The sequence below is a fragment of the Pantherophis guttatus genome, chromosome 1 (genome assembly GCF_059756535.1).
Source record: "Pantherophis guttatus breed Tessera chromosome 1, ASM5975653v1, whole genome shotgun sequence".
NCBI lineage: Eukaryota > Metazoa > Chordata > Lepidosauria > Squamata > Colubridae > Pantherophis > Pantherophis guttatus.
The window spans coordinates 326,422,457-326,449,956 of record NC_142063.1 but is presented as its reverse complement, the minus strand read 5'-3'; the positions used below and the strand labels follow the sequence as shown (position 1 = coordinate 326,449,956).

At 39.7% G+C, this 27,500-nt stretch overlaps 3 protein-coding genes, 1 long non-coding RNA gene and 2 other non-coding genes across 6 annotated transcripts in view; 2 read left to right on the top strand and 4 right to left on the bottom strand.

Moving 5' to 3' along the window:
- Positions 1–812: 812 nt before the first annotated feature.
- SUMF2 (sulfatase modifying factor 2) lies at positions 813–11,926 on the bottom strand. Its single transcript, XM_087889066.1, has 9 exons — positions 11,700–11,926; positions 9,160–9,310; positions 7,666–7,780; positions 6,922–6,966; positions 5,744–5,894; positions 5,017–5,072; positions 4,522–4,606; positions 3,648–3,813; positions 813–2,172 (listed from the first exon to the last, which is right to left on the bottom strand). Exons 1-9 carry the CDS (start codon positions 11,785–11,787, stop codon positions 2,064–2,066), a joined length of 966 nt encoding a protein of 321 aa, XP_087745192.1. The 5' UTR covers positions 11,788–11,926; the 3' UTR covers positions 813–2,063.
- A 568-nt stretch (positions 11,927–12,494) lies between these two features.
- On the top strand, positions 12,495–18,236 carry LOC148116979 (uncharacterized). Its single transcript, XR_015732971.1, has 2 exons — positions 12,495–13,827; positions 15,977–18,236. It is a non-coding gene; the product is annotated as an uncharacterized LOC148116979 (long non-coding RNA).
- CCT6A (chaperonin containing TCP1 subunit 6A) lies at positions 13,906–25,364 on the bottom strand. The gene is made up of 14 exons (XM_034420977.3): positions 24,430–25,364; positions 22,450–22,513; positions 21,335–21,469; positions 20,372–20,545; positions 20,124–20,227; positions 19,464–19,574; positions 18,878–19,037; positions 18,434–18,516; positions 17,840–17,936; positions 17,326–17,473; positions 16,061–16,194; positions 15,740–15,842; positions 14,656–14,728; positions 13,906–14,224 (listed from the first exon to the last, which is right to left on the bottom strand). The coding sequence occupies exons 1-14, from the start codon at positions 24,561–24,563 to the stop codon at positions 14,152–14,154; spliced, it is 1,593 nt and encodes a 530-aa protein (XP_034276868.1). The 5' UTR covers positions 24,564–25,364; the 3' UTR covers positions 13,906–14,151.
- On the bottom strand, positions 19,682–19,816 carry LOC117667792 (small nucleolar RNA SNORA15). The gene has a single exon (XR_004592145.1). It is a non-coding gene; the product is annotated as a small nucleolar RNA SNORA15 (small nucleolar RNA).
- On the bottom strand, positions 20,902–21,031 carry LOC117667793 (small nucleolar RNA SNORA22). The gene has a single exon (XR_004592146.1). It is a non-coding gene; the product is annotated as a small nucleolar RNA SNORA22 (small nucleolar RNA).
- Positions 24,807–27,500, top strand: part of PSPH (phosphoserine phosphatase) — a 28,893-nt gene continuing 26,199 nt past the window's right edge. Inside the window, exon 1 of the mRNA XM_087889055.1 lies at positions 24,807–26,689. The gene's annotated coding sequence lies outside the window, so the exon portion shown is untranslated. The remainder of the gene's footprint in view (positions 26,690–27,500) is intronic.

The window sequence follows — 27,500 nt, the reverse complement described above, 5'->3', positions numbered from 1 at the left end:
AATCCAGCAGAAGTAGGCAAAGAAAACATCAAATATAAGCAGTTCCATTATCTGTAACAAGGAAGATAGATAAACGTCTAGCATTAACACATAGCTGAGTTATGTTGATGAAGATTCTCAGTCATCCAGGTAGTTGCCATAGTAGTAGTAGTCAACTACTATTGGACTTGTTTTGGTTGGTTCGAAACATTTTGTTGCTTATCCAAGTAGCTTCTTCAGTCTGAGCAAGTTGGTTAGGGGGACCACATATATGTCCTCCAATCCACACTGGAGGACATCTATGGAGTCCCCCTAAGCAACTTTAACTTTAACCTAGAACTAAGGAGAAATTTCCTGAAAGTTAGAACAATTAATCAGTGGAACGACTTGCCTCCAGAAGTTGTGGGTGCTCCAACACTGGAGAGTTTTTAAGAAGAGATTGGACAGCCATTTGTCCAGGGGTGGATTCTACTTACCTTTACTACCAGTTTACAACGGGGTTGTATGCCCTTTTCTGCGCAAGCGCAGAAGCATTTTGATGACGTCAGGGACGGTGGGCGGAGCCTCCCGCTGGTTTTACTACCAGTTCTATAGAACCGGTGCGAACCGGGGGCAACCTACCACTGCAATTGTCTGAAATGGTATAGAGTTTCCTGCTTGAGTAGGGGGTTGGACCAGAAGACCTTCAAGGTCCCTTCCAACTCGGTTATTCTGTTATTTTGTTATTCTGTTAACTTGTTCAGACTGAAGAAGCTACTTGGATAAGCAACAAAACGTTTCAAAGCAGCAAAAAGAAAAGAAATCCAGTTGTCATGACTCAAACGCCACATAGATGTGTTATGGAATTATTATTTATTGCAGCTGCACATGATTTTTTAAAAAAATATTTAACAAACAATAAATGTGTTTTCTTTATTCAAACCAACTGAATTGTGATATGTGGATTCTCAAATTTCATCCAAAGTTGATAGAACCTTATCCCAAATTGGCCATGATCCTGTCTCACTTAAAACTGTGGCAGAGTCGTGCTGGAGGGGAGGGGAAGGGAGGGGAGGGGGAAATTATAAGCAGTTCCTGGAAGGGATCTCAAAATCCAAAGAATTAGTGGCTGGATTATGACATAGTGCTAAATCATAATATGATTGGTTTGGTTTTGGTTTACAGTGTTGTATGAAGAATGCCAACTGTGGTTTAAGCAATATTTCAAAGGGTGTGGGCAGTGCCAATGACATCACAGCACCCTCTCCATGCCCCTTGCGGCTCCTAGGCTCCTTACTCATTCTGCCAAACCATGATTTTCTTAACTATGGTTTCTTAAATTAATCAACCAACACAGCATGCTGGCCACAAGCTAAAGCTTGCAAATCTTAACAGATGGGTTTATTCAAAATGCTATACCAAAAACAAATACTGTACATGGCTTAGAGCAGGGGTGGCAAACTCAATGCCGCGAGGTGCTTAGATCTGGCCCGCGGGAGCGCCCCGGAAACAACGGAATGGCCCACAGTGCCTCTGCCAGCGAAAACGGAGCTCGGGAGCACTGCGAGCTCGGTTTTCGCTGGCAGAGGGTTGCAGGAGGCTGTCACAGCTGAAAACAGCAGCCCTCCTGAGCTCCGTTACAGGAGGCCGCCGGGAACCTGTTTTCTGTGGCAGAGCACTCGGGCCACCATAGGTGCCCCCTACATGAGTGATGTTGAGCTGGCCACGCCCACCCTGGCCACACCCACTCCAGCCCCCTGAGGTCAAACACAACCCTGATGCAGCCCTCAATGAAATCGAGTTTGACACCCCTTGGTTAGAGAAATGAATGAGCCCAGCCAATCTCACTTTAGATAGCACAATGGTTTCCTGCACAGGATTGTTCCAGAATGAAACCAGTAATCTGCAAATATCAAACAATGCGTAGCTGTATTACAATTACAACCAGTAGGAAGGTTTTGTTCATTTTTAACTTTCAAGCATTAACATTGCCCTTTATCAAAACCATTCAAAAAATACCCAAAGTCTGGCCAACAAAGATGCAGGCTGACCCATCTCCATAGGAGAAAAGATCTGGGTCTTTTTAGAAGAGTTTAATGTTGGCTTCAAAGTTCAGCCTTTTTGCCGACAGCTTCCTGCGCTGGCTGCTTGACGAGGCTGCTGGCACATCGGAAGCTCAAGTTGTCTGAAGAGGAATCAGGAGTGTTCCCCATCCTATGGATTAAGAGGAACAAAGTTTGTTTTAGCAGAAGATCTCCTGGGTCATCTGGCCCAAATCCAGAGCTCCTTCAGCCTTCCTAATTTTTTTCTCTTCCCATGTTTTAGGACTATAACCAGAACTCTGCTTGGGAAATTCTAGGGGTTGCAATCTAAATACACCTGAAAAATGCCAGAGTGGAGAAAGTGGGATTTAGTTCATTCAATCAGTTTACTCTTGGTGAGTTTAAAAAGGAATTCCCAATTAATTAGGCAATAGTAAATGTTAAATGTTTATTTAACAGGGATAATAAATTATAAAAAGGATTGTTGTAGCCTGTCAGCTGCCAGCCCCTTCAGCAGCTGAATCAGATGAGGAGGATGAATGGGAGTCGGGGCCAGCATCAAGGTAACCTGAGAGCTCCGAGGGGGAAGAGGGAATGGAGCTGGCAGAGAGACAGACAGAGACAGAGCCTGGACTGTCCATCAGCCCTCAGAGTCAATGGCTCCCAGGACTGGAGGTGGCTGATGAGGAAGAGGAGGAACAGCTGGGTCCACTGCATGACATGCAGATGCGCAGAAGGCAGAGGAGAGGAGAGCAGTGAAAATCCGTGGGACGGTCCTTGGGACGGAAGAGCCATCGCTGCTAGCGAAGCCCCACCCTTGCTCAGGGGATAAAAGGCAGGGGGCAGAGATGAATAGAAGTGGCAGACAACTATTCATCTCCCTGCCGGTCAGCCACTGATAGCCTGCACTTCCGAATCCTGTCTGGAAATTGTCAGAATTCTTCTTGGAATCTGCAGCACCTGCTGAGCATGTGTGTGCATTTCTCTGCTGCTGGAAGAATGTGAGCGCGCCTTCCAGGACTTCCTTTGCAAATGTAGGAAGAGAGAGAGAGAGATTGATTCCTGGTGTTTTGGGACTAATTTAGGGGGAAAGGGAGCGAGTGTCACTTTCCACAGGACTTAGAGACTTGATAGCCTCTTGTGAGAGAGCGGTTGCTGGCGCTCCTAATAAAGGGAACATTTCGTTAAATACAAAGGGCTTGTTGTTTTTGGGAGCCGGGTCAGAACAAGGATGCATTCTTGCTTTTTCAGTCTCTTCCCCAGTTGTATGGACAATCTCAAGATTTCTCCTTTCTAAGGAATTTTCAGTGGTCTGAATTCAGCATCCAGCTGCTGCTTTCAGTCACAATGTCTCTTGCTGCCGGTAGAAAGTCAGTTAGCTTTTTCATCACTGGAAATCTTGGCAGCCCTGGCTACTTCTGACAAATGACATAAGCAGCATCATATTGTTATACCAGAAGCTCCACCCTTTTTAAAATGCCTATGTGATGTTATGACACACATACAAAAGGGGCAGGACTTGCTACACAATAGTGTGCTGTTACTTTTGTCAGATTGATGGCTTCTGCTGATTGTGCTTCTGCAGTAGACTATAAGTTTTAAATTCTGGAGGAGAAGGTGCTGATAAGATGTCACCTGCCAGCATACCTGGTTGTAACCTCAGCTTTGTGATTGGCAGAGCCATCCACTGTATCGATCCAGGATGCTCCTCGCAGGACACGCATCTTTTGACCCGGCTGGCGGGATGCAGGACCATTTGGACGATACTCTGAGGATGTCCATTCCCAAGTATTTCCTAGCAAATCGTATAAGCCTGTGATACAGCAAAGACAGTAATTCACTTGGGGAAGCCTCTAAACTGCTTGCAGAGAAATATATGAGCTCTGGAAAATCCGAAAGAAAAAGAGCAAATAAGTAGAAAAATGTATCTACAAGGTTTCTGAAAAACTGATGCTGGCATATTTTCTAGAACTAAATCTGCACTCATATCACAAACTCAATTGGAGGTTCCAATCCAGATAGTCCTTGCATAGCAACTACAATATGGACCAGCAGTTCTGTCACTAAGCAAAATATCATGTAACTCTGTCGGATTTATGTCATTTCCATTAAATTAATAACTTGCTGTCGTTGTGACATCATATAACCACAACTTGCAATTTTACTGCGAAGTTCTCCATTGATTCTGCTTGTCAGAAGTCAGCTTTGAAGCATAAAAATAGTGATCATGTGATCACGGGATACCGCAACAACCATAAGGGCGAGGACTGGTCATAAAGCTACTTTTTATTCGGCCATTGTAATTTTGAACAGACATTTAACAGGGCAGTCGTTAAGCAAGATCCACCTGTATTATCCACAGAACTTTGTAAAATGCAACTATGTGTTAGGAAGACAATTTAGCTTGCTAGAGAGAGGACTAAAACCTTGAACTTTCAAGAACCTTTACTTAAAATGCTTCCTATTCCACATCAGCATCCGCAGACTGACAAGTTCCAATGACTAAGACCTGTAATCTTACCATAGTTATTCTGAGGAGGGAACGCTGCCACTGGGGATGCTCCGCGGAAGCCATCTTCAGCTGTGTCAACTTTGGGGAAGTTGCCCTGTGCAGAGAAAGGGAGGTAAATATGCGAACAACCAAGGTAAATAAGACAACAAATCCAAACTGGGTGCCAAAATTCAGGTGCGTGTGTGTGTCATAGTTCAAGAGTAGTCTTGAACAGCCCGTGAAACAATGAAATAAGTGGTGGGATTCAACCGGTAACAACCAGTTCGCTGAGCCTGCGAATCCCTATTTATTGTCAAGACTACATATGAACTCATTCATACATGCACACAATCTGTCTCCTGGTTATTACTGCCTTTTTTAAAAAATTGGTTTTCTCTTGCTCTGATTTTCTCTTTAACCATTTTTGTCATTTTCATCATCCTCTTTAGCTTTTCATTTTGTAAAAATAAAAAAAAATCATTTTTTCATTTTGTAAAAGTAAAAATTCCAGTTTTGGTCTCTTACCTGCCAGAGGTTTGTGCGGTTGGCTAAGAATTTGTTTCCCCAAGGATACAATCTGTCTACCAAAAAGGGAAAGAAAAGAATAAAATAGAATGGTAATGTCAATCCACACTATCAATTCTAAACATGCCAATTTCCTCCCTTCAACCATTGACCCTGGAGCGGTTTGTCTTTAATATCAAACATTAAAAAAGCATGTTGATTATTAAAGTCTAAACTCCTAAATATGCTATTTGAATAGCACACTTAGGGCTGTTGGTGCCACGGCATTTTTTTCTATGTATATGCCCCATTGTGTGCTTGCTTACTCTCTTGTAATCCTTTTTTCTCCAATCTCTCCACTCTGTAAAGAGAGGGAACAGCCCAATGCTGGCTCGAAAATTCTGAAAGTTGAAATCACACATCTTAAAGTTGTTAGTAGAGAAATACTGCTGTAGACTGCCTGCCTGGATTAAAAGGGCAAGAATCTTGATCTACATCAATGCTTTCCAAACCTGGTAAATTACCCCAAATTGGGTAAAAGTGGCTTTTCTTTGGCTAACAACATACCCAATCCATTACCCAATTACAACAGGGACATTTAAATTGACTTAAACTGTTTTATACCTACACTGGGTAAAAAGGGCTTTCGGATAAATGGTTTTGGGTGATGTAGGAAAAAGTTTGGGAAGCAGTGCTCTAGATGCTATGGTGATGGATCTAAGACCACTTTGGTTCCTTGCTTACGTACTCTCCAGGCCTCCCCTAGCAGCAAACTCCCACTCCTCTTCTGTTGGTAGCCTCTTCCCTTTCCATTTGCAAAAAGCCTGAGCATCATTCCAGCTCACGTGTAACACTGGGTAGTCTAGCCTGTCTTTGATGCTGGATCCAGGACCTGAAGGCTGAAGATGGGAAAGGATTCTAGTTATTTAAGACACTGTTATCCATTTTTCTCTTTAAAAAGGCTCTCAGAATGCCTTGCAATCTCTGTACAGTAGTGAGGTGCTTTCTGAAGCTTATAATCTAAATGATATGAGACATAAGGAAACAGGACAAGGAGGGAAGAGGAAAAAACAAACTCTGTTGTTACCACAATCAGCTGAGCAAGAATTTGGGTGATTTGATGGCATGACAGCCAGCTAAGAAGCAGCTAGGGGAAAAGTCAAAGGTTAGATTTTCTAAACCTCAACAAAGATAATCTTGCAATAGTTCATAAGATAAACAAGGGCATGGATCTTCCTCATATGCTCAGCCAATTTGATCTCTGCATATGCCAAGGAATTTCTAAATTGTTTTTTTGCACAAACTGGATCAAAACCCAACTGTGATCTGGCCTTTCCACCATAGACCAAATTAGTTTCTTGGGGTTATCCATTCCCTTGGGGGGTTCTGGTTCTCTCAAATCCCTAAATTAAATTTACACGCCTAAAAAGCTACTGCAAGGCAGGGTCTACCAACATTTTCAGGTGCCAAGCGTTTAAAGACAGATTAATTAATTCAATGTCCAAACTACCTTGAGACATCATTAGTCTCATTCTCAAAGATCTTGGGCACACTCAGCTGGAAACAGAAACAGATAATTTCTTACTAGAAATCTCATTAAAATCTAAAAAAATATATCAAATTTTCACAAGATGTGGTGAGCTCCTGATTTTTATTTTTATTTTGCCCTTTAAAAAGGACTAATTTTCAGATGTCATCTGGGGAGCCTGCAGATATGATCTAAGGGCACTGTGGATTTTCTAGCGCTGGCAAAAACATTTTGTATATTTTCTATTGGCAGGATATGCAGAGGGCCCCAACTAATGTTATGCATCTTGGATGTCAGCCCAGATTACTACTGTATCCAGTTCACTAATCAACACTGTGGTACCCAAATCATGTCTCTGATAACATCTATATTCCTCTTGTCCTCTAGTAAAGACTCACCTGTCTCCAAAATGCTTTCTCAATTGGAAGCCACCATGGTGCTGACTAAAGGGAAGAATAAAAGTAGAATGTAATCAACAATTTTAAAAATCCCAATTATGAACTATTCCGTTCTTCACCAAAATAACATACATTTGTCCCCCATTTTTAGAATAACATTGGATAGACAATCCTTTTCAAAGGAAGAAGGATGGTGTAAACTTTGACCACAAATCTTGGTTCATGAAAAAATCCATTTTAAAAGAAAACGATGGTGCTAGCCCTTATGATTTCAAATGCATTGGAAAGTGTTGTAATGTTAGTTGCTGAGATCACTAAAGCTTGTTGCTCAATAAAGATACAGAGCCCTAAGGACTTGACATGCCAAACTAGAAGCAATAGAAGATATATGCAATAAGAAATCAAAGTTATACTTTGCAGGCTGAACATTTCAGATCACAAAATTTTAGGCAGGACGTCTGAAAAGATGCCAAGCTACAGAAGCTACATTAGGTGAGATAGATCAACTCACTTCATGACAGTTCAGGTTAGAATTATAGTTTCCTAGAATTTATTACTTGTAGTTTCTCTCCCTGGGAAATCACCCTCTTACCACTCTATTTCCCAATACTTGACTGACCCGTTTACTGATGTAAATTGGTGCTGAGTAATCTATGAACTGTAAGACTTTCTGGAGTTTGGAAAGCAAGGCAGGTTGATCAAAATCACCCCTTTCTCCCAAAATATTGAAAAGTAGCCCTTTACCTCTAGTTTTTGCGTCACTTTCTTTTTAAGCTCTTCCGGGACAAAATTCTCAAAGACGAAACTCCAGTCGAATTTCTCAGCTTCCGTTTTGTATTTCTCGTCCTTCACAAATTCCCTGTGCCCAAAAGATAGAACTGATTTCCAAATCAGTCATTTTTGGAGATCTCTCGACAATTTTGTGGCTGGGGGCTTCTGCTTTTAAAATTCTGGCAGGAGAAGGGTGCAGGGGATGTGACAATGATGTGCTGAAATCACCTGGAATGGGAACTGAATTGATGGTGCCCTATGTTTTCATTTGTCAGTTTTATACATTTACATAATGTCCGATATGTCTAGTTCTTTCTGTTCCCATAAAACATCAGTGGGAAAGTGCACTGTTGTAATTTGGGTGTCTGCAAATATCTTAGGACATAATTTTGAGGTCTCTGAGGCAGTGGTGAAATGTAAGATTTGTTACTACCAGTTCTGTGGGCGTGGTTTGGTGGGGATAATGTGACTGGGTGGGCATGGCCAACTTTTTTTTTTTTTTTTTTACTTTTAAAAACATTTTTTCTACAATCTCTTCGGCTGAAGAGGTTGTAAAAAAATACTTTTAAAAGACTCTGACGATCCCAGCTGAGCCGCGCGATCATCAGAGACTTTTTTTTAAACTTTTAAAAGCATTTTTTCAGCCGAAGAGGTTGTAGAAAAAATGCTTTTAAAAGTTTAAAAAAAACAGCCTCTGATGATCGTGCTGGGCATGGGGTGGGGGGCACAGGGATTTTTGCTACCGGTTCTCTGAACCACCCACCACCATCGCTACCGGATCAGGCGATCCAGTCCGAACCAGGAGCATTTCACCTCTGATTTGAGGGACCCAAAGAGAAGGACTGCGGGAACACATATGATCTACAACTAACCACAATGCACTATGCCCTTTCTCATTCAGCACTGGTTTCTTGTGTTAGCCTTTGCAAACTATTTATGTATTGGTTTTCCTAATGATATTCTGAAAATAAAGCAACTAGGAAATCCAGGGTGTGAAGGAATTTGCATAGAGAGAGTAGGTTGGCACTGAGGATATTATTGTTGTTTCTTACTACTTACTAAATTGCTCCCAGATTGGACTTCGCCACAAAATAGCTGTATCAGAAATTTACCTTCCCTAACATTCCATCAACCCCAAATCTGCACTCTGTTTACACCACCCAGCTAAGACAACTCTTTATGCATGATTCTAGTCCTCAAGAATATCCTGCCACAATCTTACTGCAGCATGAACTGTGCTGTTGAAACTTTGAGGAGTTTCTTAACAAAGTAGTGCATAGTTCTAGTCTTCTTGTAAAGTTTGTTTCCTCATCTGGTCTACGTTGAAGGGCTGACCTGGAATTGTTAGAAAGCTGCAAGTTGTGAATGCAATCCAAAATGGTAGTGAAAATATTTGTATTATTAAATAAGAGAGAAACTACCGCCAGTCAAAAACTATGTTCAGCTAACATGGAATGTGAACTTTACCTGAAGTCTTTGTTGGTGACCGGATACTTGTCCATAATGAATGGTTTGATTGTCCTGAGGGATCTGTCTTCATTTTTACCATCCAATATGTTGGTTCTGATTTCCAATTTCCCACCAGGCAGCTGTACTGTACCTTCATCTTTCCCGAAAGCTGAGAGAAGAGTTAAAATTAGCAGCAAGAATGTTAGTAGCAAAGAATGAAGGCAAATATACGTATCCCAGGATAATGTTACAGGATCAAATCTGGATTGGTCATTAGGACCAGAGGTTTAGTCTTCCAAGCTTTCTCACATTCTGGTGAGAGAGAAATTCCCTGAGGATGGGCTCTAGCATGAGTCCGAAAGCTCGGAAGACTAAACCTCCAGTCCCAATGACCGACCCAGATTGGATCCATTTACAAAGAAGAATGAAAGGAGGAAATTCAGAAGATAACAGCTGGATTCACAGAAGGCTTCAAAAGGGTTGGCAGTTTGTGATCTAGTTGACATGGAAAAGACTCCATAACCTTAACTTGCTGTTTAAATCACCCATCATGTAAAGCTACTGTGTTTTCCCGAAAATAAGATCTTGTCTTATATTTTTTTGAACCCTGAAATAAGCGCTTGGCCTTATTGCCATGTGCTCAAAAGCCCGATTGGGCTTATTGTTAGGGGATGTCTTATTTTGGGGAAAACAGATTAGTACTTGGTTTATTTACCGGGCACATGTTATATGAACACAGTAATTAAGTTTTGCTAATCTAAGGTTGTAGTCTAATGTGTGGTGTGAATATTGCTTATAGGTCAGGGGTTCAACTTTTGAGGACAGTCACAGGAAGTCTTGAATGACATTTTGAGGGCTGCAGTAAGACTTCTAGCAGAAAAAATTGTAGGGCCAGTGGAAAAAAATAAAACAAAACAAAACCGAACATACAAAATAGTATGTTCGGTTCTCAGCTATTTCTAAAAATGTGAAAACTTTAACAAATGAGAAAGCACAATCTCATGTATACTTTCCCCAACATTCCCTATTATTTTCTTAGATTCAAATGCAATAACTATTTCAAATGACAGTACTGTATTTTTTAAAAGCAAGAATTTGCAATACCTTTATACATTATACATTTTGCTTTTGCTTTATCATTATCTATTTGGATATTTCTATTTTACCGACTGTCCTGCATTATTAAGTATAAATCAAATATAATATATTTCATATTCATATAATATAAATCAAATTATTTATAATAAAAATACTTACTTTACATTATTTATTCTATAACATGGGCAACCTCCATTCTAAAATCATCAGGGCTTTAGGAATGTTACAAGTTTTAACAGGATTCATGCTACATAACTTCCAAGTGGAAAGGTTTTGCAGCATGTCATAAAAAAAGAAGAAATTTCCTTGAAGTTATACTCTTTGGAAACACGTTATTAAGTATACTCTGAATCAGAATAGAGTTGGAAGGGACCTTAGAGGTCTTCTAGTCCAGCCTCCTGCTCAAGCAGGAGATTCTATACCAGTGGTTCTCAACCTTCCTAATGCCGTGATCCTTTAATACAGTTCCTCATGTTGTGGTGACCCCCAACCATAAAATTATTCCTAAAACCATTGAAAATATGTGTTTTCCGATGGTCTTAGGCGACCCCTGTGAAAGGGTTGTTCGAGCCCCCAAAAGGGTCGCGACCCACAGGTTGAGAACCACTGTTCTATACCATTTCAGACTAGTGACTGTCCAGTCTCTTCTTCAAAACCTCCAGGGATGAAGCACCTAGAATGTCTCTGGAGGCAAGCTGTCCCACTGGTTAATTGTCCTCACTGTTAGGAAGTTTCTCCTTAATTCCAGGTTGCTTCTCTCCTTGATTAGTTTCCGTCCATTGTTTCTTGTCCTCTGGTGCTTTGAAAAAATAAATTTTGATTCTTTCCTCTTTGTGGCAGCCCCTCAAATACTGGAGTAGTGCTGTCTCTGCTTGAATACAGAGCTGTTTTCCCCATAACGGTACACTAAAAGCTTAAAGCCGTGATAAAATTATTAATATTTAGGATTCACAGGGTGCTGGCTATTTTTGCTGCATTGTTTTACTGTTAGCAGCCTAAAAACCTGGAAATGATGGTATGTTGTACCATCCTTCCTTCTGATGGATCCCAATTTAATTCTAATCGGAATTCAACAGGCACACCAGCCCTAAGCATGCCTATGCCTGAAGCAAGTTCCACTCTATTCCAGGGGTCTCCAAACCTTGGCAACTTTAAGACTTGTGGACTTCAACTCCCAGAATTCCTCAGCCAGCTTTGCTGGCTGAGGAATTCTGGGAGTTGAAGTCCACAAGTCTTAAAGTTGCCAAGGTTTGGAGACCCCTGCTCTATTCTACAGAATTATTTCTCGGTCTCGATTCTTCCTGGCAAAAACATTCGGGGGGTGGGGAGGAGAAAAGGGTTTTTTTTTCAAGGTTTTGCACCCTGCTTGCCCCCAAAGAGACAATTTAACCCAAGCCTTTAACCCAGGAGGGAAAAGGAGAAGAAGAAGAAGCCGCGGCGGGGGTGGGGGGGGAACTCACCGGGGCGCTCCGAACGGCTCCCGGTCACCGCCCAGGGAGACAACAGGACGGGCAAGAAACTGGCGAGCAAAGCGGGAGAGAAGAACATTGACACGGGCAGAGGGCGATCCCTTCGCCCCCTTGGCAGCAATCGGTAGCGTAAAGCAGCCGGGCAGGGCGATTTGCTTCCGGGGTCGACAGGAGAGACACACACGTGTACGGGCAGCTGCGAACTTCCTTCATTTCGCGAAGGGCCTGGGTTGGTTTCGCGTGGGATTTTCTCTTTTTTTTTTGGGGGGGGGGGGGGAAGGACTCCGCTCCTCTCCCTCTTTTTATTCGACATAGTGCTGGTCTTAAACCCAGAGGAAGAGAAAAACACTTTTGATCTTGGGATTTATGGCTATTGGAAACTTTTGTCTCCGAAAGGATCCTTATTTTATTATATAAATGTTATGTTTTAAATAAAAGCTTTCGTTAAGCTAACATTAAAAAAAAGTCCAACAGCTGCCTGCAATTACTGAGAGTTCAATTCTCACCAGGCTCAAGGTTGACTCAGCCTTCCATCCTTTCTAAGGTGGGTAAAATGAGGACCCGGTTTGTGGGGGCAATAAGCTGACTTTGTATAAAAAAATATACAAAAGTATGAAGGCTATTGCTTAACGCATTGTAAGCCGCCCTGGGTCTCCGGAGAAGGGCAGCATATAAAAATAAATAATAAATGTTATGTTTTAAATAAAAGATTTCGTTAAGCTAACATCAAAAAAAAGTCATCAAAAAAATGCACAATGAAGAATGTTCTTTCTGCCGCCAACTCAGGAAGCTCAAACTGCCCAAGGAGCTGCTGATCCAGTTCTACAGAGGAATGATTGAATCTGTCACCTGCACCTCTATAACTGTCTGGTTTGGTTCTGCAACCCAACAAGACAGACCCAGACTTCAGAGGATAATTAGAACTGCAGAAAAAACCATGGCTACCAACCTGCCTTCCATTGAGGACCTGTATACTGCATGAGTCAAAAAGAGGGCTGTGAAAATACTTACAGACCCCTCGCATCCTGGACATCAACTGTTTCAACTCCTACCCTCAAAACGACACTATAGAGCACTGCACAGCAGAACTAGACACAAGATTTTTCCCTAACGCCATCACTCTGCTAAACAAATAATTCCCTCAACACTGTCAAACTGTTCACTAAGTCTGCATTACTATTACTATTAATCTTGTCATCATTCCTATCACCCATCTCCTCCCACTTACGACTGCATGACTGTAACTTTGTTGCTTGTATCCTTTATATTGTTTCCTAGTATGATTTGATTGCTTATTTGTACCCTATGACCATTATTGTGTGTTGTACCTTATGGTTCTTGAATGTATCTTTCGTTTTATGTACACTGAGAGCACCAAGACAAATTCCTTGTGTCCAATTGGCCACACTTGGCCAATAAAAATTCTGTTCTAAAGGTTCTCATTTTATTAACCAGTTTGAAGAAGCCACACTTGACTCAGCAAAACTATAGTGCTGCAATGCTATGAAAATTGGGGAGTATGGTAAATACACTATTTAATGTAGTAGTAATGAGCAAGAGTTGAGTAACCTAACCCTAACTCAGTGGCAAGATGTCTCACCTTTGCCTGCCCAAATGTCCCAACACAGTATACCTACTGCCTGCCTGTCAAGCTCCTCTTTCCAGTGCCTCAGCCACCATCCCAGTATAGTGTTTTGTCCATTAGAGACTTTCAAGAAAAATGGCAAAAATGCATTTCATCACTAGGCTTTTAATTTCAAACTAATTTTAACACCTTGATTTTAATTCTAATGATTTATGATGTTTTATATTTGTAATGCACCACCTTGAATGCATATATAAGGTAAGTTTTTTCTGGCAATATGTGCCATGGAATTTCATACCAACAATGCAGTAGAAAATATAAGTCGCATGGTGGCCTATTGGAGATGATGCTCGCCTGCCATTTGGAAGGTTGAGAGTTCAATCCTAGATAACGGCCGATGTTTCTCTCCTAGGGCGAATAGAAGTATCTGCTGCAAACTCCCATGTGGTGTCAAGAAAGGCATCCAGCCAGTAAATGCTCAGCTCCATATATTACCCTGACTCTACAGGAAGGGACTACATGGTCATAAAAAGGGTGGGTTTTTTAATGCAGGGGAAACTATAGAAAATGATATAAACAATGAGCATTTTTAAAATAGACAACACTCAAGCCTGAAGAGAAGGCAAAACTTTAATGGGCAGAAAGACAGTAACTTCAGATGCATTTGTTCAGTGCATGTAAAAAATAAATAGTAATTGCTTCTATAGAAATGAAAGATCTCAATTTGTGAGTGGCCAAATTCCTGAAGGTAAACTTTTCTTCTTCCTATAATTTTTGAATTACATATTGGAAAAGGGATGCTGTTAACATGAATTCAGGAAACCGTTGGTAGAGATTCTCCATTCGAGGTCTTCCAATTCAGCCCTTGAGAGATGACATTCCAGCTCGCATAATTTCATCAACCAAGAGAATGTTGCTAGCAATAACAGTGCTGGAGAAAACAGGAAGATAAATTTCATTGGTCTCTATTTATTTAATTATTTTATTTTATTTTATTAGGCTTATATGCCGCCCTATCTCCAACAAACTCAGGGTGGCTCACAACAATAAAAACCACAATAATCCATTATGCAAAGTTAAAATGCCTAATTTATCATTCGTTTAATAAACAGTCAGTCAGCCCCTTTTCTTGTATTCCTTAAGAAGGTTCATATGGCCATTTCTGTTTTTTCTTCCTGCATTAAAAGCAAAAATCCTGAAATATCAGACTCCATACCTAGTTACAAGCATTAAAATAGTCTGGAAAAACATACCTATTTATGTAAAAAGTTTACTCAACCAGGTCTTACTTGTCAAATTCTATATACAATTCCAAATGCAGTTGAGGTCATTTTTAAAAAATGGTTAGCTATAAAATGTTACCTAGAATGAAGCAACTGTTTTTTAACACTGTAATTGTCCCAGATTCCAGCTGCTCCTGCCACCATTGGCTCACCTGAAAGACATAGGAGAAAGTTCATTAAAAGGCAACAATAATATCTGTTCCATTTTCTTTTGATAAGACTGCCAGGGTTGTTTTGTTTTATAAAGGACCTTTTGTACAAACTGGGTTGGAAACTGAAGACATGCATAAATATGCTATCAAGTTAAACATGGTTTAGAAACTGGAAAGAAATTGTCTGTTTCCTTTGGGAGCATTCTGCAACTTTCCCAGCCAGTTTTCAATATGTAAATTGGGGAAATCAGATTCACTTCACAATAGTGTGATTCACTTAACATCCATATGATTCGCTTAATGATTGTGGTAAGAAACTGATTTGCTTAATGGCTGTGATAAAAATGAGTCATAAAATTGGGTCCAGTCAAGTTGCTTAATGACTGCACCTTTTAGCAACCTTAATTTCAATCCCAATTGAGATTTAAATTGAGGATTACATGTACAACAAATGTTTATAGCCTGCCCTTGCCTGGGTTATTAGCAACATGACCAAGCTTTCTTTACAATATTCAGATTTGTAACCTTTTTAACAGTTACAAGTTTATGTAATTGCTAAATTGTCACAAATAAAAGTACAACCATTATCACCAGCTCACCTCAATAAATTCTAAAGAGAACATCGATAAAGGAGAATGCTTGCAGCTCAGGGTTGAACTGTGGGGTCCTTGGTGCTCTCTGAGCTTGATTGTTTTCTTGCAGATGTTTCATTACCCAAACTAGGTAACATAATCAGTGCTGATGTTACTTAGTTTGCATAAAGAAATGTTGGCAAGAAACCAAGCTCAGACAGCACCAAGGATCTCTTGAGAAGTTTGTGCTACTGTTTTCTGGATAAAAGCTTGCAACTGAACTAGTTTATAGTAACTGTCATTTTTAAAAATCATCAACCATCTGCTAGCTTAGTTTGTAAAAGGAAAAACTTTGATGACCATAACATACCCAGCAGGTTGGAATTGTGAAGTAAGTCCCTGTCAATCATACTAGTCCCAACCACTGCTCTGTACTCACCAGAATTTAGGTCCACCCCCACTAGTTGTCCTGACTCAGCATATTCTGCTTGAACTTTAACTAGCGTTTCCTGAGGATCGTAGCCAGCATTCTGAGCAAGTACCTGTAAGAATAAATAAAGGGGGGGGGGTATTTTCTATTGTTCACTCTGTCAAAAATGAGCTATTTGGTATTTAGTAAATGCCCAATATATACTTAAAACTGACTGACACCCACTCCTTTTCATTTTCATTTCAGCTGTATCTCTGCTGATAGCTGGAAAGTCTTGTCGATGGTAACTACAGAGCTCAAGAATGCTATTCGAGTCCAGAAGCTTCCTACCTTAGGAATGATCAGCAATGCATCAGCAAATGCCTGAACCCCCAACTGGCTTCTTCCTTTCACACTGGGCTTATGTTTTACAAGTGCATCAGCTATTGCCACCTCCAAGGCTCCAGCACCTGGAACTACACAGCCTGGAGAATAAAAAAATCATTTGTTAACATCAATCCTGCAACAAAATGCAGAACAGACAGCCAAGGAAATAGTGTTTTAAAAGGGTAACCCTATTTCTTAAATATAAAGCTTTTGGGAGTTCTCAAGTCTTCTTAAAGGAAGAATTTTAAGTCTGGAAAAATCTTTCAAACTCAACACATGCTGTATGCCTCTGATGTTTGTACAATCATCATCTATGTGGTAGTCTTATTTTACCTTCATTCCCTCCTCCCACTATACATTTATGTACCTTTAAAATAGTTTTCAGTTGAAAGGCAGGACAATAGTAACTACTTATAATTATTTTAAAATATCGAAACTCATTAATCTGAAGTTTTAGTGCATTATTATGCTTCAGTTTACAAAAGAAAGGGGGGGGGGGGGTTGGCTATAATTGCCTTAGCAGTGTATTGTAAGTTGCAACACCTATGTTCATTCAAGATGGCTTAGCTATACTAGCACAGGCACTACTAGGAGCCAGAGCTGGTGTGGTAGTTCTATTTTATGAGAGAATTTATGTTGTTTTGTTAGCCATCACCACAATCTCAATTATATTGGTACTCACATAACCAAAACACATCAATCACATAGGAGGTACTACTGGGCTTATCTAAATGTAGCAACACAAAAGTATCCTGAAGCAAAAATGTTTATCCACAAGAAAACCTTGAAATATGAAGAATGCTGAACTTAGCATTTTAAAATATAATTTCCTGCAAATACAATTTTCCTTATTTGAGATCAGTCTTAAGCAGCACCATTCATGAAGTTTTAGATTCCACTGTATTCTCCAAAGTAAAATTAGTGAACCAATGTAGGCAACTTCAAGATGTGAAGACTAAAGACCAGAGAGATGCATATTCAAATCTACAGACAAAGAAGCTCTTTAGTCAGTCTAATCTGCCCCTAACCATTGCTTTTGTTGGAAAAATCAGAGAAGGGAGTGCTATGTATGCCACTTCGAGCTACTGGACCTCTTTTTGATAAAAGTGAATTTTCAAAATGCTATTAATCAAATATAGTAATTGAAGTAATATTAAAATAAAACTTCATTTAATCAATTGGCTGCCCTGAGGCTACTAAAATATGAAGTGCTTCTAATCCTGACTCACCATCCTCAATGGCATTTTTGACAGCACGCAGTCCATCTCTTACAGCATCCTTGATCTGTGTCAGTGTGTGCTTATTCGGTCCCTTGATCAACAGAGTCACAGAACGAGGGTTTTCACACTTCTCAATAAAAGTGAATTTCTCTTCACCCTGTGCAGAGAGAACAATTCAGACATTATTTAAGGATCATAAATGCTATGTGATATATATTTGGTTTTCTATAATTTTAAACAGTACATTTATTATATTCTTATTACTATGCCTATTTTTATGTTTTTTAAAAAACTCTGAGTTTGCTCTATTGAGTAATATCTAAGAATTCCAAGATTAATTTAGCATATTTCTAAATCACTCAGCTCCCTCAAAGAGCAGCTCTAATTCTATGAAACGTTCTTCCACCCATCCATCTACCCACTCAGCTGATGAATAACATAAAACTATTGAAGTTAGGTATTAATTATGCTTGCCACAGAAATCAAACTGAAAAGAATTACATACTACAAAAATCAAACTCACCAAGGTATATTCATAGACAAGACCTGCATGTCCCAGGCAGTCAATGGAAAGGTCATCTACAGAATTCATAGCAATACCTCCACAGGCAAGAGTTAACCTGAACATAAAGAATATGCTTGGATATTTCTGTTATAGTCTGTGTTTACATACATACTTGATTTGGCTTGGCAAGTTGTGAACCAAGCTGTGATTTATTCAGTAAACCAGGACTTAGGCTGGTGGCAATACCTGCTCTTATTTTTAAATGCAACCAAGAATATTAAGCAGTCCCTTTGTTCTAAAAAAGGGGGATCAATATGTGAATATCTTTATGTAATACTAACAATGCAAAGCGATTAAAGATGTTAATTTATACCAATATTCTAAATTTATTTTGAATAAATTCTAAAGAACACATTGTTTATAAATTTCCTAATGTTTTCCAAACATCTAAGATTAGAATTATAACGTAAGAGAAGACCACTCCTCTCAAAAGTTTTGGATGTCACTTTTCTGATTTGCAACAAGATGCTGTATTAGCAGCTAAACATTTTCAAAGGAAAAGAAACAGCAGTGTCAGCCCAAGGCAGTCCCCAGGTTTTTGCAGAAACTGACCTCTCCATATTTCTTCGCTTTGCTCTGCGCAGTGCTACTATCCCTTCTTTTGCAAGTGCATCCAGGGAGAAAGGATCAATCCCCTGAAAATACAGAAGACCATGCAATAAGCAGATCTACTCGGGTTTAAATAAAGCTTATACTGAAAAATTAAATACAGAAAAGATGCAACAATACCATGATTTAATGGACCACTGGGGTTCCTATTATAGCTAAATGTCTGTTAATGATGAATTTATCGTCAGTTTATGTTATTTGCATAATAAAATGTAATTTGACTCCCAGAAATTCTGGATCATTTACAATACCACAAGTAACAAATGTTGACAAATAGCCATTTGCACAAATTGCCCATTTCTGATAAAATGGATCAACAAAATCTGGATGCAAATTTTGTCCAATGCACTTTGGACCATCTCAATCAATACCAAACCCTTCTCTTACCTTTTGGTTGATGACAATAAAACTTTTATTTGAATCCCCAACAACTGAATTTTTCAATTCTATGATTTTATTCACTCTTTCTTCAATGAACTTTCTTTCTGCTTTAACAAGCTTTTCTCTTTCTTCTGCACTCTTATAAAAGAATCCAGAATTCACCTCTCTGGAGAAAAAAAAATGCTGTCAGAATTTAAGTTAGACAGGAAACATAAAAAGTAACCTAACATTTGGGTCAAACCTAACTTCCAGGAATTACATGGACAAAACTCAGGCAGTTTTCTTGACAACTATACAGAAATAGTTTTCCATTGTCACCTTCCAGGATTTTTTCATCTCCCAAGTCTAGCATATCATCTAAGCATTATGTGGTGTCTCCCATTCAAATACTAATCATATCTGGCCTGATTTGTTTTCTATCCCAGTAAACATATAGGTGAAGGTAAGGGCAGTCAGAAGTAATTGACACCAGAAATAGTGGATTTCAACCAAGAAGATCCTATAAGCCAAATACCAAACTCCAGAAATGTAGGATTAAACCAGCTCAGTTTGCAAGTCCCAATTAGAGCTGTAAATTCTAATGTATACATACGTTTTTTCATATTCTAGTGACACATTGCAAATAAGGATGTAAGCATCTTCAAGCCTCTTCTTCATGTCAGGATGACGAGCGCCATGGTCCAGGACAAGTCCTTTTATTAGGCTGTAAAAGATATTTAAAATAGCTTTTTAAGAAGTTAGTTTCAATTGTTTATCCCTTCTAGTCTCATGCATTTCATGCTAAAATTAGGACTCCTAGGAACAACTTTGTTGTGTATCCCTTTCAGATCCAAACATACTGCTTTAGCACAGCATGTCACTAAATAAATCTGAGGCAAATTTTAATCTTGCATGGTGTCTGACTCCATTAGCCATTGCAAAAGCCAATGCAGAATTCACCCATGCCCTTGGTTCTAAGTACTTCACACTTATGAAACTTTGGCTTCAATCCCTTTAACAGTTCAGAATAAAAGATAACTATGTATCTTTATTTATCAGATATTATAAAGCTGAAACAGTGTAGTATATCTTCCATCCTAGGGCCCACAGTGTTGAACAGTAATTCCCACAATTCTCTGTCATGCTGGCACGGAATTCCACAAGATCCAAAATCTGGAGCATGATGTGGAACAGTGACAATTCTGCCAGAAGGAAATGTAAGACTGATATGTTTCAAGGCTTTGGGAACAGAGTCCATTTATCTTATACCTACGTTGTGTCTGTTTCAGATTTGTGCTTCATCTCCATTATTTCAACCATATAAAGATCTATTGGCTCGTTTGGTTTTCTGATTGCCAGAATCGAATCGACCACAGCCTTCAAAGAAAAGAGAACAAGCCTCATCAAACAGGACTACAGAATTTAGTAACTCAACTATCCCTCCTCCAGGAATCCACTTCACTTTAAATATGGGAATTATATAGAATTTATTTTTGGATAACACAAATCCATAAAACTCACCTCAGTTAAGATATCAGCAAGCTCAGCATGGACCTTTGTGCGGAGGGAAGTTCTAGCAACATCTAGGAGTGTTTCCCTGTCCATTTCCTTTGCTACTTTGACCTGCTCCAGGACCTGAAGAGCTTTTTCTTTTGCAACTTCAAATCCTTCTGTAACTAATCGAGGATGTAACCCCTAATACCAAACAAACAATTTTTAAAAAACCATGCACACATATACAATTTCATACTCTGGTTATAGGCAAAAATCAAGCAATCAGTTTCCACAAGCAATTTCCTTTTATTATTATTTTTTTAAAAAAAAAACCTCTGCAGACATACTTTAAACCCCTGAAGCAGGTACTGAAGCTGCCCAATCCCTGCGAGCTGAATGGCATATACATTTAATATATTATTATGACATTATTAATGGTAACATTTGAGAGAAAAGAAAACAATGGAAAATCTGCCTATGCAACAATAGATTAAATCAAGTGATTTCAGGGAAAACTATTTCAACTTTTTTAGATGATCGGGCTGCGCATGAAGACACATTGTACTGTCCTTTTGAATACATATAAAAGGAAAAAGTCCTTTCAATGCAGAGGTTAAAGTACAGTTTATTCTTGCACAGAATTATGCCAAAGGAACTATGAAGCTCATTTGGGTGTTCACTGTGCAACAGACTCAAAAATTTCTCACATACTGTGGTCAAAACAATTATATACCACCCCTAATCTGAATAAATAAAAGTTCAGAGCCACAGGAAAAATAAAATTAATTTGTTAAACATGCTACAAAGATTGAAATTTTAATCTAGTTAATGGATATTCACTTTGATTTAGCAAAATAGGGATGGTGCAACTAACTCTTGTTTTAATAGCAACACCAATAATTTCTCACTCAGCTTTAAATCTGAAAGCAAAATGAAGATGTCCTCATGCAGATTACAAGTACATATATGACATATAACACTGTCACATACCTCTGAAATATAGAGATCTGCCTGCTTGAGCAGCTCACCAATTATAAGGACGTTAGAAGTAGTCCCATCACCAGTGATGTCATCTTGTGCTGTTGCTACTTTGGCTATCAAGGAAGCTGTTGGATGTTGGATTTGCTGATGGATGTAAAGAGAACAAAAAGAGTATCATCAAAATGTCATTCCTTTGCTTAGTCACTCATGAGCTCTTTTCTGGATTACTGCAATATGCTCTACATGGGGTTCCCCAGGAAGAGCATTCAAAAACTCCAAGCTTTTATTTTTTTTATGCTTTATGATGTATACCACCCATAGAGACTTGTTGAGATGGGTGGCCATAATGGCCATTATTGTATTTAAAACCCTTCATGGCTTGAAACCAAGCTAGCTAAGAGACTGTCCTCTCCCAGTCATTTCTACCCATCCAATTTGATGCAGGAGGTTAGGTTGGCATGTCACGGGGCCTGCCGGCCAGGAATGTCATTTCTCTGCCTTAACCTCTGCCTTCTGGAATATTTTCCCTTCATATATCAAGATGACCGCATACCTACTGGCCATTCATAAGGCGTGAATACTTGAATATGTACCTGGGATCCCAAATGTATTCGGTGTTTCTTAACTATATTAACATCCATGGCAATAGTTCCACTCAACAACTGTATGTATTTCTTTTTAAGTTTTATGATGTATACCACCCAGAGTCATTTGTTGAGATGGGCGGCCATAGAAATCAAATAAAAATGAATACATTCCTCCTCCTTTTACTATTGTGCTTTGTTATCAATTTAATCACTTGAAGAAACAATCCACAGTAACACCAGCAATGTATATATTCTAATCTTTGAACCATAAAAGCAGAGAAGTTTATGCTTTGATCAACAGATCCTTCGAGAATATTGTTACACAATTTGAACAAAACACAGCATTTTGTGCTGAAATAAAATATAAAATCATCAGTAACTTTGACATAACATTTTAGTAACACTGTATCACCAAAAGTGTTCACCTAGTAAGATCTAGCAACATGCTTCTTTTCTGCATGTAAATAAAACTTCTAGAATATATTGTATGACTTGATATTTTAAACTTATGTTCTTGGAAGGGAAGGGAAAGCTTACCATCTCATGAAGCAGGACATTGCCATCTTTGGTAAGCTTGATATCACCAGCACCAGATACAAGCCTATGGAAAACAGAAAGCAAAGCCATCAGCCCTCAATCCCAGTTCCTTTTCCAAGTGTTTGGGCAAAAGGACCTGACAAATTTAATTTACTAATATCACTATCCTTACTGTGTCATAGTACAAAGGATGATTCAATAGTTTTGCAAAAAGAGATGACATTTCAAAGCAAATTATGTTTCCTTTTTTGGGCTCATCATAAATATCATTAAGGAAAGACCTATTAATAAATATATATCTTAACCCAACCATCATAATTTGAAATGAAGAATATCATTACATGTAGTCCTCAACTTACAAATTCGTTTAGTGACTATTCAAAGTTACAACAGTAGTGAAAAAAGTGATTTACAACTGTTTTTCACATGATCGTTGCAGCATCCCCATGGTCATATGATCAAAATTCAGATGCTTGGCAAATGACTCATGTTGTTTGCAGTGTTTTAGGGTTATGTGACCAACTTTTGCAACCTTCTGACAAGCAAAGTCAATGGGGAAGCCAGATTCATTTAACTGGGTTTCTAATTTAACAAGTGCAGTGATTCACTTAACAATTGTCGCAAGAAAAGTCACAAAAATGTCTCACTTAGCAACATAAATTTTGCAGTTAATTGTGGTAATAAGTCGAGGACTACTTGTATAAAGGACCCACATTGCCACCCCAATGTGGAGAACCTTCTGATTGTTTGGCATGCATTCCATAGCCTTGACTTTCTCTTTAGAGAGAAAAAGAGATGGGGATTTAGCAAAAATAGTTTGGGGCTTGACCAATAAAATAATACAATCACTGTGAAAGAAAAACTTATGTAACAGAAATGCTAAGCAGGCACCATGACCACCAAGGCTCTCTTTTCTACTTTCAATTCTGGAACTGACTATCCTATTAATCAAGGGAATATTCTTCTAATGCTATCTCCTCCTCCAGCCAGTTACAGCAACCAGATGGAGACGGCATAACAACTTCAGTACTTTGGAGTTGTGTAAGAGTGCTAATTTTGGGAGAGGTACAATTATAAACCTATGACATTGCCTCAGACTAAGATCTGGCCAATCAAACCTGCCATGCTTTCATTCAGCTGACACCATGCATTGATAATTAAGCCAAGTACATGCTAACAGTGCTCCACCTGTGATGGTGGACGAGCAAAGTTGTAAACCCACCCCCACCCTCAAAGGTAAGACAATTGTGTTCAATTAGTATGTTTCAAATTCTGACTTGTACAAAATTAATTGCCTGATGGGACAATTTTATGCTCAAAGCCTAATTTAGAGAACCAGTGGGGTAAGGAGTTGGGACTAGTAAAATACAGGTCCTAGTCCACCTCCAGCCACACAAGCTCACAGGTGATTTTGAGCTACTTGTGGTCTCTCTAAGCCCAACCCATGTGGGGACAAACAGGAGGAGGGCAGACTACGCATGGCACCTCAAACTCCAGTACAAAAGGCAGGATGTGCATTGAATAAAGATTCCTAACTAACTGCGTAGAGATAAAATGAAGCAAGCCTTATATGTAATCACTCTAAATTGACTTGAGGCAGAACATATAAGTATTTTATGCTCATCTGGAAGTTTATCGTACCGCTCAGTGCTTTTTAACTAATTACACGCCCTGTAGACATATTTGCTGTCTCTCTGCATGTATTTGTTTTTTTTTAAAAAAATAGATGCCACTACTGGTACTGCCTGATCCTTTCCATTTTTATAAAAGAAAATATGATTTGACAACGCTGTGGAAAGGCTACGTACAAAGGAGCATATCGGTAGGTGGGTTCGAGGCTATTTTGCGCACGCGTTCACCACGCCACTCCCGGCCTCCAACGCCATGTGGGTGGGCGTGGCTAAGGCGTGGCCACGCCTCTCCTCCCCAACCCTCAGCTCCTACAACGAGCCCCCTCCCCCTTCCCCCCCCCCGCCTTACATTTTCATGGTTCCTTTGGGCCCGAGATTGGTCCTGAGCACATCCTGCAGGCCCCGCGCCGCGCTGATATTGACCGCCAGAGCTGCTTGAGCCCGCGCTACCTCAGCTTTAGGGTTGAGCGCCTTCACCGCCATCGCTCCCGGCTACTTCTGGAGGAGAAAAAAAAAGGAAAGGAGCGAGTGTACGCACGCTCCCGCCTGACTTTACCCAGGTCTGACGAAACGAAGGGGCGGGCCTAGAGACGTCACAACCGCCTTCATTCTAGAATAGTCCATATCAAGGCCTGAGCACTTGGGGTGCTATTGGTCCTCTGAAAGGCCGCCTTTCATTCCCATTGGTCAAATAGCTGCGTCGCTCAGGAGTCCACTGGGCTGCCTGATATAACGGCTAGGGTGGCGGTTGGAGACAGTTGCTATGCAAAATGGTGGTGCGCCTAAGTGTGGAATATTCATAGAACTTTAAAATATTACTATATAATCTGATTTAAGTTATTTGTTTAAGAAACATTTTGTTCTCTGGATTGCTTAAAAAGTGTTTATGAATGCACACATGCACCCACACACATGAAAGCACTGTTACATTGCTCTCTTAAATCTCAGATTTTGGGATTCTCCCCTGAACTCTCAGGAACTGAGGAACAAAATCAAAAGAATGAACAAATATAGGAGAGTTCTATATTTAAAATAATTCCACTCTTCCTGTCATTTGAAATCTGGTCACTAATATCAAATTATTTGCAATGTTTTCCTAACCGTTTAATACATAACGTAGGTAACATTAATTATGCCATATTCCTCAGAACAAATAGAGAAGTCAAAAGTCCTAATACTTGCCATTTGTTTTTAAAATTCTCTTGTTAGTTCTAATAAATACATGCTCAAGACTTGGGGCCAAAGGAACAGGCTAGGGATGGCAATCCTAACATCCTTCCAAATGCTTTATCAAGCTGCTTAATCTCATGGTGGGGGTTTTGTGGCCTAGACTGCTAGTACAGGTAGTCCTCAACTTAGAACATTTCATTTAGTGACTTTCAAAGTTATAACGGCACTGAAAAAAGTGATTTATGATCATTTTTCACACGACCCCAGGGTCATGTGATCAAAATTCAGACACTTGGCAACTGGTTCATATTTATGACAATTGCTGTGTCCCAAGGTCATGTGATTCCCTTTTGTGACCTTCTGACCAGCAAAGTCAATGGGGAAGCCAGAGTCACTTAACAACCAGGTTACTAACTTATCAACTGTGGCGATTCACTTAACTATGGCAAGAAAAGTCGTAAAATGGGTCAAAACTCACTTAACAAATGTCTCACTTAACAACAGAAATTTTGGGCTCAATTGTGGTCGTACGTTGAGGACTACCTGTACTGGGTGATTTCAATCTTCCCTCTCTGAAATCAGAGGCAGCCTAGGGTTTCATGGCTGTCATGACAATCATGGTCCCATCCCCATCAGTGGCCTAACATGAAAGACCATATTCACCTTGGAGCAGATGTGTTGTGATTTCCTTTGTGGGGAGGCTTTTATATCAGTTCATTTTCATTTACATCAGATCATTCTCTTGTGATCTTTTAAGGTTAACTAGACCTGCCTGGGAGGAGGGGCTTATTTTTCCCAGATATCTGATGAACACAGCAGGTTTATCGAATGACATTTTTGCTTTTGGTCAGGACTCTTTTTGGCTACCTTGTTGCTCTCTGGAACACAGAAGTGCTAGGGCATTTGATAAACTTACCCCCGAGGAGCCTTTCCTTGCCTGCCAATCCTATGGTGCCTAGTGGTTCAGTGAGGGCCTCTGGGAAATGAAATGGCTGAAGAGATGCCTGGAACAATGCTTGGGATAAAACAAGAGGCAAATGTGACCAGACATGAGTTAAAGCTTAGCTTTGAGCTTACTCTGTAATGATAAAGAGTAAGCTTTGAGCTTACTCTAAATGATAAATTTATCATTTAATGATAAATGAAGCATAATTTGATCTCTGCTGAATGAGCAGAATCTATAGAAAGGACAGATTTTTTTTTTTGATCCTGTAGATTCTAAAGAAATGGATACAATCCTCTGCAATTTTAACTCGGCCAGCAGTAGATCAGATCCTTGCCCTACCTGCCTAGTGATGCAGGATATAGTCAATGCTTCTTTGAGGAAATGGGAGGTGGTAGAGGCTGGTACATGGCTTCACCTGCTTCTCAGGAGACCCAATTGAATAAAATTGGACAACTACTGTCTTCTAATTATTTCTTGCAAACCGGTAGTAAAGGTAAGTAGAATCCACCTCTGGATTTATCATGACATTTTTTGCCTTTGCAGAGCCGAGGCGGGTGTGGCCTGTGTGTGAAGTATCTGGCCCACGGGCTGCCAGTTTGATAGGCCTGTTCTAGATCCTTTAGCAGCTTTTGATAATATCAACCACAGTATCTTTCTGGATTGCTTGTGAGGGTTGAAAAATAGGGGCAGAGTGTTGCAAATGGGGCCAAATGTTGGTAATTGTGAGAATTTGCTCCAAGAACAGTTACAGAATTATAAAATATGTTCTTAATGGAATGTCTCATGGTTAAGTCCTGTGTCATATCTTGGAATGGGTAACTTTAGGAAACCGTTGAGAAAAGTAATCCATCAGTTTGGGATGAAGTACTGTACCATCACTGTGCAGTACTTATGTACAATGTGTATGTTTGCTACACAGCTCTACCCTAGGCCTATTGGGAGATTCAGTAGAAGTCATGGATCTGGAGGCTATCAGAGTTTGGATATAAAAAATTAGACTCAACCCAGACAAGGAGGAGGGATTCCTGATTCAGAAACATATTGGTCTGTTTGTGTCTAATAGGATTGAACTCCTGTGGAAAGGACAGTCCTACAATCCGGCAGTTCTCCTGGCTTTAGGTTTCCAATTTGGAGAGCAGGGGAAGACTTTGATTGGATTTTTGCATAGATGTGACTTGTGTACAAGTTGCTAGAAGAGGATGCACCAAAGTCACTCATGCCCTTGTCATCTCTTAATTAAACTACTATGGGATCCTTAGATCAGCACTGGTCTGCAGCATGCTAGAAACTGGTCTGCACAAATA

Coding starts and splice junctions, on each gene's coding strand:
- SUMF2 (XM_087889066.1), bottom strand. CDS start 11,787: ATGTTCTTCTCTCCCGCTTTGCTCGCCAGTTTCTTGCCCGTCCTGTTG. Junction 4,607..5,016: donor ACCGCACAAACCTCTGGCAG/GTAAGAGACCAA, acceptor TTCTCTGCACAG/GGCAACTTCCCCAAAGTTGA. Junction 2,173..3,647: donor AAAGCTGAGGTTACAACCAG/GTATGCTGGCAG, acceptor CTTAATCCATAG/GATGGGGAACACTCCTGATT.
- CCT6A (XM_034420977.3), bottom strand. CDS start 24,563: ATGGCGGTGAAGGCGCTCAACCCTAAAGCTGAGGTAGCGCGGGCTCAA. Junction 21,470..22,449: donor ATGTCCTGCTTCATGAGATG/GTAAGCTTTCCC, acceptor TACATCCATCAG/CAAATCCAACATCCAACAGC. Junction 15,843..16,060: donor CATTGCTGATCATTCCTAAG/GTAGGAAGCTTC, acceptor TTATTCTTACAG/GTACTTGCTCAGAATGCTGG.